This window comes from Dama dama, chromosome 18 (assembly GCF_033118175.1).
Source record: "Dama dama isolate Ldn47 chromosome 18, ASM3311817v1, whole genome shotgun sequence".
NCBI classification, from domain to species: domain Eukaryota; kingdom Metazoa; phylum Chordata; class Mammalia; order Artiodactyla; family Cervidae; genus Dama; species Dama dama.
The window spans coordinates 97,581,380-97,594,659 of NC_083698.1; the positions used below are offsets into that span (position 1 = coordinate 97,581,380).

At 39.5% G+C, this 13,280-nt stretch overlaps 1 protein-coding gene across 1 annotated transcript in view; it reads right to left on the minus strand.

Moving 5' to 3' along the window:
* KIAA1549 (KIAA1549 ortholog) overlaps positions 1 to 13,280 on the minus strand; it is a 124,338-nt gene that overhangs the window by 49,967 nt on the left and 61,091 nt on the right. Inside the window, exons 10-11 of the mRNA XM_061166544.1 lie at positions 5,316 to 5,493; positions 2,126 to 2,310 (exon numbers count right to left, since the gene is read on the minus strand). Of these exons, the coding sequence (XP_061022527.1) occupies positions 2,126 to 2,310; positions 5,316 to 5,493 (363 nt within the window). The remainder of the gene's footprint in view (positions 1 to 2,125; positions 2,311 to 5,315; positions 5,494 to 13,280) is intronic.

Consider the following 13,280-nt stretch of genomic DNA (forward strand, 5'->3'; position numbering starts at 1 on the left):
TATTTGAGGGATAGCAGCAACAGTGGTTAGAATATTTCAGAACAGTCCGTTGTGAACTTCAGGGATGTGGTTCTCTTGACAGTTTACTGAAGTGAGAGACAATGGATAGGTTTCCACAGGAGTGTTTATGTGAGGAATCACAGCACAGTACAGACCCAAATACAGAACCGTCTACACTGGCTAAATCTCTCTGACAGTGCTCTTTCACCAGAACCCGAAACATTTCCAAACCAATTGCTGATGTCACCACAGTGAAAGTCACACGATGAATCATTTAGTACATCAAGGACTTTACCCCCCAGGTTTTTTCCATGCTATTCACCAGTCTGACAACAAAACAACCTTAGCAGATTATGTCAATAATAAATGAAGATGGCTAATAAATATAACCTTAATGTATAAACTGCTTCCAAAATGCTGGATAACCATAAGCTTGCAATTTAATCAAGAGTTTGCATTTCTTAGTTAAATCATAAGAAGAAGAATGCTCTTCATTTACTTTTACAAGCAAAATAAATTTTAAATTCTTTTTTTCATCCATCAGAACTTCCCTGGTGGTCTAGTGGTTAAGACTCCACACCTTTGATGCAAGGAATGTGGGTTCGATCCCTGGTCTGGGAATTAAGATCCCATATGCTGCACAGTGTGGTCAAAGAAACAACCCCAAAAATTACTTTAAATAGTGCTGAATTAACTTGGACTTCCCTGGTGGCTCAGCTGGTAAAGAATCCACCTGCAATGCAGGAGACCTGGGTTCGATCCCTACGTTGGGAAGATCCCCTGGAAAAGGGAAATACTACCCACTCCAGTATTCTGGCCTGGACTGTATAGTCCATGGGGTTGCAAAGAGTTGGACGTGACTTTCACTTTCACTTTTTTCATCCATCAGGTCTAGGTTTATTATGTACAGGATTTTTTAATACCCAGAAAATCAGAGTAAAATTAGAAGGTTAATAGGGTGGTCATTTATTTTCTGTTCTTCTGCCTCTTGATTTCTTTTTCTCACTAAACTCTTAGAGTTCATCAAGTCCTCTAAATGTATGACCCATAGTGGATACATGTTATTAGAGTCGGTAGCCACCACTTCTCATGCCCTGGGTGAGGCTGACAGGCGTGCTGAGCTCAGGGTTTGCACCTAACCAGCTCTTCTCTTACTTGGCATGTTCAGGCTTCACCAGAGGAGCCAGACACTGACCAAGATGCTGTGTCTTCGCTCTGAAACTTATATGTGACAAATACTGCAGATACTGTTGAAACATAAGTATGAGAAGGGAACTGCCATTATAAACACTAAAAACTGCTATTATAAATTTCCAAGGAATGCCTTGGAAAGACATGGAAAAAGAGTTGCTAATAAAGAAAGAAACTGCTGTCAAATTAGGTGTAAGATTAATTAACTCTAAAAGACTGCAGAGTAGGGTTGGGTAGGGGGGATGTGGAAAAAAAAAATAGAAAATTTTGTACTCAGGTTGTTTTGTTCTTCCCTAAAGTATCCCAATCTGGAAACTGCAGCTGATGCATTTTGGGTGTTGTTAACAAGAAAGACCACACAGAATTCCTTTTGGTTGACTAGTACTCCGAACTTTTTTTTGAAGGTTGTCAAATAAAGACTCATTATGTACGTACATATATATATATATAATCAAAATGAAAAAGGCACATATTACCACTTTTTAATGATTAAGTGCTTTTGATCAAGGTGATAAGTAGGCTTGCAGTAAGGTAGACAGAAAATAAAGGAGCCACCCAGCGGGGTTGTAGATCAAAGAAAACCTACCTTGGTTCTTGCTCTCTGAATGCGTCCAGGGTTAAAATAGATCAGAATTCATGCACAGAATGGATATGATTTTGTAACTGAATATCTCAAAAATAAAATCACAGTGGAACTCGGAGCCCACAGCATTACTGCATCTTTACACAGCTTCTTTTTCTGGGCAGGTACTGAACACTACAGAAGACCTGGCTTTCAGCAAACAAACACGGAAGTGAAGGGACACCACCCGCAGGCCCGGAAGATTTCCTGACCAGCCCCTCTCCCCGTCCTTCAGTACCAGGAGCCCGAACTCGCCCCAGCCCAGCCCACAAGACGCTCACGTGAACGTGGGGTGGAGGGGCCGCCCCTTACCTTCTGCCGCTGCTGAACGTTGGCCACGGTGTCAGGCTGAAAGTCCAGCTTGTCCGTGCGGCAGAGCTTCCAGTAGAGGATGACGACAATCACCAGCACCACCAGCGCCGGCACGACCACGCCCACGATGACCCAGAGGTTGCTGCTCTGGGACTCGGGGGACGGCCTCTTCACCCTGTCCACAGCTGCACACGAGGAAGCAAGGTCTCCCGGTGAGTCCTCTGCGCTCCTTTACTGGACAGTGAATGCCCCCTCTACTAGCAGAAACCCTCCCACGTCATTTCAGCTCAAGACAACTGGGGAGAGATGATGACCCCCTGAAGACAAAAAACGGGATGCAGTAAACACAACTCAGGATGTTCCAGCTACAACACAGCAGATGTCACAGTGACATCCATGACACGTCTAAAGGAACAACGCTAATGCAATGGCCAAGTGAGGTTGATTCCAGGTCTCCTGACGTCCAGCTTATTCTCCTGACATCCAGTTTATTCTACCAGGTCCCTCCCTAAATTCTCACTGCAGCAAGATTTCTAATCCTCACCAAAAATCAGAAATCCCAGTAAGGGGTCTGTGAGCACTGTCTTCATTCCTCATCTGGGTCTCTCTCTAAGCCCTTGAAATAGGAATTTGCATTGAAACCGCTTTACTTAAGGTACAGTTGTCAATTTTACAATTACATTAAAACATTTTTTTTTTGGATGTGGATCATCTTTAAAGTCTTTATTGAATTTGTTACAATATTGCTTCTGTTTTATGTTTTGGCTTGTTGGCATGTGGGATCTTAGGTCCCCAACCAGGGATCAAACTCACATTCCCTGCACTGGCAAGTAAAGTCTAAACCACTGGGCCGTCAAGGAAGTCCCCTCAACTCACATTCTGAATCCTCCGCCCTCCGCCCCGCTACCTCCCACCGCAACCCCCCCATCTCCCATGGCCTTGGATGGTCATCCTGTCATTACTCGGTCCTCAATTTCCTTCGTGGGCTCCTCTCCCTAACCCAGCCTCCCAGTACTGGGCCCTCATGCTCTTCATTTTATAATTCTTCTCTTGCAAGATTCAGCTCTTCTTAAAAGCTCAAGTCTTTCTGGTCCTTTTAAAGCTCAGGTTCCAATTACCAGGCTCTGGAAACTAAAACGCCCCCTCCCCTCTGCCCAGCTCCCTCATCCATTACGGTCACTTCACAACAACCTCTCCATGACAACAGTGGATTCCCCTTGTCTAACTTCTTTTGTCCTTGGATGTCTTTGTCTTATAAACAGTAGTGTGCTGTTCTTTCACGATGCATGTTATTACATAAATGTATCACCTTGATATACAATACTACTTCGCTCATTAATATGGTCATAACTCTATGCCTTGTCTGTTCAAACACAACCTCAGTCTTTTTGAGCAGGGACTAAGTTTTATACTTTTTTCATATCCTGTAATGGTTAACACATGCTACGGGATCAGAATGTTTTCACTCGAAGATGTAACAATAAAAAGAGATGCTTAGTGCTGGGTTAAGTTTGGGTTTAGGCCCCTGAGTGACCAGGGAAGGGAGCAAGCCCTCTAAAGCACGTGCACTCTGAAAGAAGTACAAATTACAAAGCAAAGACTCTGCAGGAAATGGGGAAAGTGACAGGGTGTTAACAGTTTGGATCTTTTAGTTTGCCATGAATATAGCTTGTACATGTAGTTTATCTTGCATGAAAACAACTGACAATACTGGAGTTACACAACCAAACTGGGGAGCTGGGACAACTTGAGACTCTTCTTAGTTCTAACCTAGTAAAACCCTGTGACTCATCAAAATGAGGGCCTGACATGGGGTCCACAGCTGTTTTGGGGGCTGGCTCTAGTCTTGGCTGAAGCTTCCAATCCCAGGACTGCTACCCCCGTGGTCTTCAGCACAAAAATGAGCCAAGAGAGGTGCAAAAGCAGATGGAAATAGCCTTGAAAAGTGCCCAGAGTCTACTGCAATGCATCTTTTCTAAAAAAAGTGAGTGCTCAGCTGGACTGGGGCACCCATCCAACAGTCAGAAATACCATCTATGAAGAAACGTAAGTAAGTGTTTCATTATTTTTTCTGGCTGCTTTGAAACAGAACACACCAATACACAATCATCTCTCAAATACACAAACACAAACCACCCGTGGTTAATTGCTTCAACTCTCCCATGATCACCTATAAAATGGAGCAAGTGTGCCCACTGACCCTCTTCCTCATTAGTTTCCAAGGACAGCTCTTACAAAGAACATTCCATTACTGAGGATCATTGCAAAGCTGTTGTTTTTTAAGAACTGCCTTCATTGCTGAAATTTGGGGGGAGATTTTCAACACTCTCTGATGCTAAATTCCTTCTAAACATTTAGCTATCCCTTTACTGTTGTTGGGAGGAAATATCTCTGGGCTCTTACGAGGATTGCTCCCAGGAACATAAAGGAAAAACACCCACATTAAAATAGTAGTCTGATTCAGAAAGCCATACTTAGAAAAATATACTCTTTCATGTCTCTCCTTTTCTTACTTTTAAATAACCAAAATCTGTGAGTTGGGGGAAAAAAGGCATTGAGAATAGCCATCTCGAGGAGGGGCAGGAGCCCAGACTCTTCCAGCAATAATAAAGAGATATCAAAACACCCCTAAATTATGAGTGGTGTAAGGACAGGGTGGGAGAGAAACAGGATTGAAAAGGCTAAGGATCAAGGACGTCTTTGTATTATAAGACCCAGGAGGAAGCCAATAAATTCAGAAGGTACCTCCCAGCTTCCTGTTTGACTCACTGTCCCCATCCCAGCATTCAAAATGTGACATATAAGATTTTGGAATAAATACAGAGAAAATACAGTATTTTACCTAGGATAAATCTTTTTTTTTTTTTTTTAGTACAGGAAGAAGGGAAAAATATTAAAGTTAACTTAAGCTACTAAAACTCACTATAACACTATGAATATAAAATGCTGGGTAAGAAAAAGAACAGTGAATGCTACAACTACATGCAACTGAAATAAAGAAGGTCCTGGCAAACTAATTTTAATGACTGACCTCTTGTATAAGTGACACCTAATAATAAAGATATAAGACATAAATCTACTATGCACACATAAGAAAGCTTTAAATTCAGAGATTACCATCAAAAAAAGACTGACTTTTGACCCCAGCTCAGCACAGATGACTATGAGGGGCCAAGCCTCATGCACTCACGTTGGGCAACAGCGCCTTGAATTCGGTAACCCAAGATGATGGCTGCTCTCTGGATGTCTATCTTGTTAATCAGATCTGAAGACTTGACTGCACTGAGTCTCTCTCCATCTTGATCCTCCACAAAGTAGATGAGCTGCACGGGATTGTCGTCTCCCTCGAGCCTTGACACATTTACCACCTGAAAGATAACAGAAACCATTAGTGTTTTAGAAGCTCACGTTTCCAGATGCCCTTTCTTGGGAGCACTCAACCTTGACTGTGCTACTCAGGATTTATTCCTATCCTCCTAATAAGGTCATTACACCACTCCAGATCCCAGAATCCCCAAGATGCTCTCTTGATGAGAAGAAAAACAGTTAAAATGAAAGTTCCTCTCTGCAGAAATAACAAGTGTGCTTTGTTTTGCTCAAAGTCTCCTTTGAGACAAAGGAGCAAGGAGGGTACATAGAATATACCAAGTCCAGTCTAGAACTGCTATCAACCAGCTCCAACAGGTCACGGGAGAGTGCTGTCATCCTCCCAACACCCCTGGTTCTCTCAAACTATTAGTGGTTCTAGCCAATCCTTTCTCAAATCTGTTAGCATTTTCTCCCTGTTCTTCGAGGGCAGAGTTTCTCAACCTTGGCACTATTGCCATTTTTGATCCAGATAATTCTTTGATGTGGGACTACCCCAAGTATCATAGGATGTTTAGCAGCATCTCTGCCCTCAACTTGCTAAAGGCCGGTAGCAATAGTCATGTCCTTCCTCACCAGCTGTGAAAACCAAAAATGTTTCCAAACATTGCCAAATGTACCCTGGGGGGCAAAATCATCCCCTGTTGAGAACCAGTGCTCCTGAGATAATAAGTCTCATTAATTTTTTAATATCCCACTCTCAACAAGAGATAGATCATCCAAACAGTAATCAATAAACAGCAGATTTGAACAATGCTGCAGACCAAATGAACCTAACAAACATACATAGAACATTCCCTCCAATGGCAACACAATATACATTCTTCTCAAGTACACATGGAACGTTTTCTAGGGCAGATCATATGTTAGGCCATAAAACAAGTCTCAAGGTGGATGTGAGTTTAAGCAAGCTCCGGGAGTTGGTGATGGACAGGGAAGCCTGGCATGCTGCAGTACATGGGGTCACAAAGAGTTGGACATGACTGGGTGACTGAATTGAACTGAAACTGAACCAATAAAAAGAGATAGGACTCGAAAACTATAAATGAAACAGAAGACATGACATTAGATACCACAGAAATATAAATGATCAAAAGAGACTACTGTGAACAATTATATGCCTACAGATTTGACAACCAAGAAGAAATGGATAAATTCCTAGAAATATACAACCTACCAAGACAGGATCATGATGAAATAGAAAATCTATTCAGACCAATAATGAGTAAGGAAATTAAATCAGTAATCACATACTTCCCATCCAAAAAAAAAAAAAAAAAGCTCAGAACCAGATGGTTTTACTGATGAATTCTATAAAATATTTAAAGAAAAATTTAAAACCTCAAAATTTTCCAAAAAATTGAAGAGGAGGAAGCACTCTCAAATTGATTGTATACGACTAACATTATCTTAAATACCAAAGCCAGGCATAGACACTACAAGAAAAGAAAACTACAGACCAATATCTCTAAGAAACACAAATGCAAAAATTTTCAACAATCTTAGCAAACCAAATTCAACAATAAATCATACAAGCATATCAACAGATGCAAAAAAAAGCATTTGACAAAACTCAAAATTCGTTTATGATAAAAACTCTCAACAAATTGAGTCCAGAAGAAACATATCTCTATATAGAAAAAATCATATATGACAAATACACAGTTAACACTGTACTCAATGATAAAAGGTTGAAAGCTTTTCCTTTATGATCAGGAATAAGATGAGATTCTCCACTCTCACTACCCCTATTCAACACAATCCTAGAAATCCTAAGTGGAACAATCAGGCAAGAAAAATAAATAAAAGGCATCCAAATTGAAAAGGAAGAAGTAAAACTGTCTTTGTTTGTAGATGACATGAAATTATATACAGAAAACCCTAAAGACCCTCCAAAAACAAACCCAAAAAACTAGTGGAATGAATAAGTAAATTCAGTAAAGCTGTAAGATATAAAATGAACATACAGAATCACTTGTATTTCTATATATTAATAACAAAGTATCTGAAAAAGAAACAAACAGTCCCATTCAAAATAGCATCAAAAATAATCAACTATTTAGGAATAAATTTAACCAAGGAGGTAAAGATCTGTATACTGAAATCTATAAGACACTGATGAAAGAAACCGAAGATTACACAAATAAATAGAAATATGTCCCATATTCATGGATCATAAGAATACTGTTAAAATGTCCATACTATCCAAAGCTATCTACAGATTCAACGCAGTCCCTACCAAAATTCCAATGGCATTTTTACAGAAATAAAACAACAATCCTAAAATTCATATGAAACCACAAAAGACCCTGGTGACAAAAAAGCCAAGAATACTCAATGGGGAAAAGAAAGTCTTTTATAAATGGAGTTGGGAAAACTGGATATTCACATCCAAAAAGATGAAACTGGACACCATCTTACACACAAAAATTAACTCTAAATGGAAACACCTGAAACCACAAAACTCCTACATGAAAACATATGACAAAAGCTCTGTCATTGGTCTTGGCAATGGTTTTTGGATAAGACATTCAAAGCACAAGCAACAAAGCAAAAATAAACAAATGGGACTACATGTTAACAAAAAGCCTCTATACAGCAAAAGAAACAATCAACAAAATGAAGAGGCAATCTATGAAATAGGATAAAATATTTGCAAATCATGTATTTGATAAGGGATTAATATTCAAAATATATTAAGGAACTCATAAAACTCAATAGCAAAAAAAAAAATCTGATTAATAAACAAGCATCAATTCAGTTCAGTTTAGTTCACTCAGTCATGTCCAACTCTTTGCAACCCCATGGACCGCAGCACACCAGGCTTCCCTGTCCATCACCAACTCCTGGAGCTCGCTCAAACTTATGTCCATTGAGTCAGAGATGCCATCCAACTATCTCATCCTCTGTCGTTCCCTTCTCCTCCTGCCTTCAATCTTTCCTAGCATCAGGGTCTTTTCCAAAGAGTCAGTTCTTCACATCAGGTGGCCAAAGTATTACAGCTTCAGCTTCAGCATCAGTCCTTCCAATGAATATTCAGGACTGATTTCCTTTAGGACTGAATGGTTTGATCTCCTTGCAGTACAAGGGACTCAAGAGTCTTCTCCAACACCACAGTTCAAAAGCATCAATTCTTCGGCTCTCAGCTTTCTTTAAAAAAAAAAAAAAAGCTTTGACTACACAGACCTTTGTCAGCAAAGTGATGTTTCTGCTTTTTAACACACTGTCTAGCATCAGGGTCTTTTCCAGTGAGTCAGTTCTTCACATCAGGTGGCCAAAGTATTAGAGCTTCAGCTTCAGCATCAGTTTTTCCATTGAATATTCAGGGTTGATTTCATCTAGGATTGACTGGCTTGACCTCCTTGCAGTCCAAGGGACTCCAACTTCTCCAACACCACAGTTCTAAAGCATCAATTCTTCAGCACTCAGCTTTCTTTATGGTCCAACTCTCACATCCATACATGACCACTGGAAAAACCATAGCTTTGACTAGATGGACCTTTGTTGGCAAAGTAGCGTCTCTGCTTTTTAATATGCGTCTAGGATGGTCATATCTTTTCTTCCAAGGAGCAAGCATCTTTTAATTTCATGGCTGCAGTCACCATCTGCAGTGATTTTGGAGCCCAAGAAAATAAAGTCTGCCACTGTTTCCATTGTTTCCCCATCTATTTGCCATGAAGTGATAGGACTGGATGCCATGATCTTAATTTTTTGAGTGCTGAGTTTTATGCCAGCTTTTTGACTCTCCTCTTTTACTTTCATCATGAGGCTCTTTAGTTTCTCTTCACATTCTGCCATAAGGGTGATGTCATTTGCATATCTGAGGTTATTGATATTTCTCCCAGCAATCTTGACTCCAGCTTGTGCTTCATCCAGTATGGCATTTTGCATGAGGTACTTCGCATATAAGTTAAATAAGCAAGGTGACAATATACAGCCTTGACATATTCCTTTCCCAATTTGGAACCAGTCTGTTGTTCCATGTCCAGTTCTAACTGTTGCTTCTTGACCTGCATACATATTTCTCAGGAAGCAGATAAGGTGGTCTGGTATTCCCATCTCTTAAAGAATTTTCTACAATTTGCTGTGATCCACACAAAGGGTTTAGCAAAGTCAATGAAGCAGAAGTAGATACTTTTCTGGAATTCTCTTGCTTTTGCAATGATCCAACAGATGTTGACAATTGGATCTCTGGTTCTTCTGCCTTTTCTAAATCCAGCTTGAACATCTGGAAGTCCACGGTTCACATACTGCTGAAGCCTGGCTTGGAGAATTTCTAGCATTACTTGGCTAGTGTGTGAGATGAGTCCAACTGTGCGGTAGTTTGAGCATTCTTTGGCATTTCCTTTCTTTGGGGTTGGAATGAAAACTGATCTTTTCCAGTCCTGTGGCCACTGTTGAGTCTTCCAAATTTGCTGGCGTATTAAATGCAGCACTTTCACAGCATCATCTTCTAGGATTTGAAATAGCTCCACTGGAATTCCACCACATCCACTAGTTTTGTTCGTAGTGATACTTCCTAAGGCCCATTTGACTTCACACTCCAGAATGTCTAGCTCTAGGTGAGTGATCACACCATCATGGTTATCTGGGTCTTAAGATCTTTTCTGTACAGTTCTGTGTATTCTTGCCACCTCTTCTTAATATCTTCTGCTTCTGTTAGGTCTATATTGTTTCTGTCCTTTATTGTGCCCATCATTGCATGAAATGTTCCCTTGGTATCTCCCTTGGAAACAAATGGGTATAGGATCTGAATAGACATTTTTCCAAAGATACACAAGTGGCCAATGGGTACATGAAAAAGAACTCAATATCACTAATTATCATGGAAATGCAAATCAAAGCCACAGTGAGATATCACCTCATATCTATTAGAATGACTATTATCAAAAACATAGGAGATAAATGCTAGTGAGGATGTAGAGAAAAGGGAACCTTTGTGCACTTACTGGTGGGAACGCAAGTTGGTACAGCCACCATGGAAAATAGTGTGGAGGTTCCTCAAAAATTTAAAACTAGAACTAGTATGTGGTCCAGGAGTTCCACTTTGGGGTACATATCCAAAGTAAATGAAATCATTGTCTTTGACAAGATATCTGCACCCCAAGTTCACTAGATTCAACAGGCAGGACATGGAAGTAACCTAAAGTGTCCATCTATGGACAAATGGATAAAGAAAATGTGACATGATACACACACATGTGTGTACACACACAATGCAATAGTATTCATCCAAAAAAGAAGAAAATCCCATCATTTGCAACTATCTGGGATGAACCTTGAATGTATTCCACTAAGTGAAGTAAGTCCAACAAAGACAAATACTGTCTGATTTCACGAATGTGTGGAATCTAAAAAAGTCAAACTCATGGAAAGGGTAGATTGGAGGTTGCAAGGGTGGAGGGGAAGAGAAATGGGGTGATGGTGGTCAAAGGGGGTCACTTCCAGTCATCAGGTTCTAGGGATCTAATGTACAGCATGGTGACTACAGTTAACAATATTGTACTGCATACTTGCTGCTATGAGAATAGACCTTAAAAGTTCTCACCACACACACAAAAAAAGTATGTGAGCGATAGATGTGCTAACTAATCTTATACTGGTAATTGTTTCACAAGGTATATATAAATCAATGGAGAGGGAGATGGCAACCCACTCCAGTATTCTTGCCTGAGAAATCCCATGGATAAAGGAGCCCCCTACAGTCCATGGGGTCACAAAAGAGTTGGACATGACTTAGCAACTAAACAACATACATAAATCATATCATCACACAGTACACTTTAAATTTACACAATGTTATATGTCAATTACTTCACAAGCAAGTTGAAAAAATCTCATAAACTCATTATCTGCTGCGTCAATACTTTGACTTGTCCCAAAATTTGTTATCTCTCTGGTGTTAACAGGGAAGTCCTGTTACATTAGTACTTCAGAATCTAGGACACTTGATATATCACAGTTTTGCATAAGTATAGCTTTCTACTTTGTTGCTATTTCTCTTAGTAATATACAGCTTTATGGCCCCTTTAGACTCCAGCAAAATAGTGGACTGACATTCTGAGAGAATGATCAATGGTAATCCCAAGCCCTCTATTTTAGACACATAATTTGAATGTTTGGGCTCTACATTTGCCATTGGCAAAATGTAGCTGCTACTTTACTAGCCACAATACAGAACTGTAATAGTGCCCTGTGCTCTGGACATGGCTGTTGGCCTCTTTCTTCACCACTGGAAACTTTTGGCAAACTTTTGGCCACTATTTCATGATTTCATTGTGAACGCCTACTTCCAGATCACGTATAAAGATCCTTAACATAAGTCCAAACTCTCATCCCTGGAGAATCTGTTCTTTATACCTCTGCATCTTAAGAACGGCTCACCTGTCCAGGCCTTCATTTGTTGTTTCTAGGCCTTCATTTGCTGTTTCTAAGTTAGTTCCTTGACCACTTCTGCTCCCTAACCACCTACTTCCTCCCCCAGAACTGTGCTATAATAGTTGATTTTCATTAGCCTTTAGAATGGAATACTATAAAGGGCTACTGAAGTGCAATAGATTATATCCACCTGCCTGTCTACCTATGTGCCTATTTATTCCACTTTAAAGTTCTGATAAGTTTTAGAAATGCTTCTTCTTGCAGAAACCATACACCCAAATATCCAGTGACATCTACCTTGATTAAAAATTCTACATGCTTCTCCAATCTGAAAGTAACAGTCTGTAAAATCTAATCCCAACATCCTTTCTAGATGACTTCGTATCAGATTCATATCTGAAATCCATAAAACCAGGCTGTGACAGTCATCATTTGGGGCAACATTTTCTATTTTATTTAAAAAAAAAAATTTCTGATTAAAATCACATATTCAACTATACAAATTATACACTCATTGGAGAAATTTTGAAGAACAAGAAAAATAAGGATAAAGGATAAAACAAAAATCACCTGAAACTCAGTCAACCAAAGAAAATCATTGCAAATATTTTGGCATATTTCCTCCTGTCATTTTTTCATATGTACATTAATATTTGGATTATATTGCATATATTCATTTATAGCCTCTTTTTACTTGAGCTTTTTTCTATATTCCCTCACTAATTAAAAAAAAAAAAAATGATAATGGGACATTCTAACATAAAGATTTCACTACAGTTTATCTGCCCATTCTCTAATTGCTGGACATTGAGCTTGTTTTAATACTTTCACTTTTACACATTATGGGTTTTTTTGTTTTTTTTTTTAAAACACCAAAAATACCTTGTGTTGAGGTTTAGCAGATTAACAACGTTGTGGTAGTTTCAGGGGAACGGCAAAGGCACTAAACCATACATATAAAACATGAATCCATTATCTCCCAAACTCCCCTCCTATCCAGGCTAGCACATAACACTGAGTAGAGTTCCATGTGCTATACAATAGGGTCTTTACACATTATGTTTTTTTCTTTAATTAACTTATTTGCTTTATAATATTGTGTTGGTTTCTGCCAAACATCAACATGAATCAGCCATAGCATTATGTTTTGATGAAGAGTCCTGGTTGTACATAAATCCTTGCCTACATCTCCATGTTTGGTCACTCTAAAGCGGAAGACACATAGGGCATGTTTTCTAAGCAATTCATTAGATTGCACCATGAGCCTAGGATGACTTGGTTAACTTTCAAAGATTCCACATTTCTATCTCAGGGAACTTGCACAACTAATTAAACACATCATTATGGAATTTTATGGTCCTCTACAGCTATTTTATGTGCATAAATTAACCTCCACCCAGACCTTGAGCTA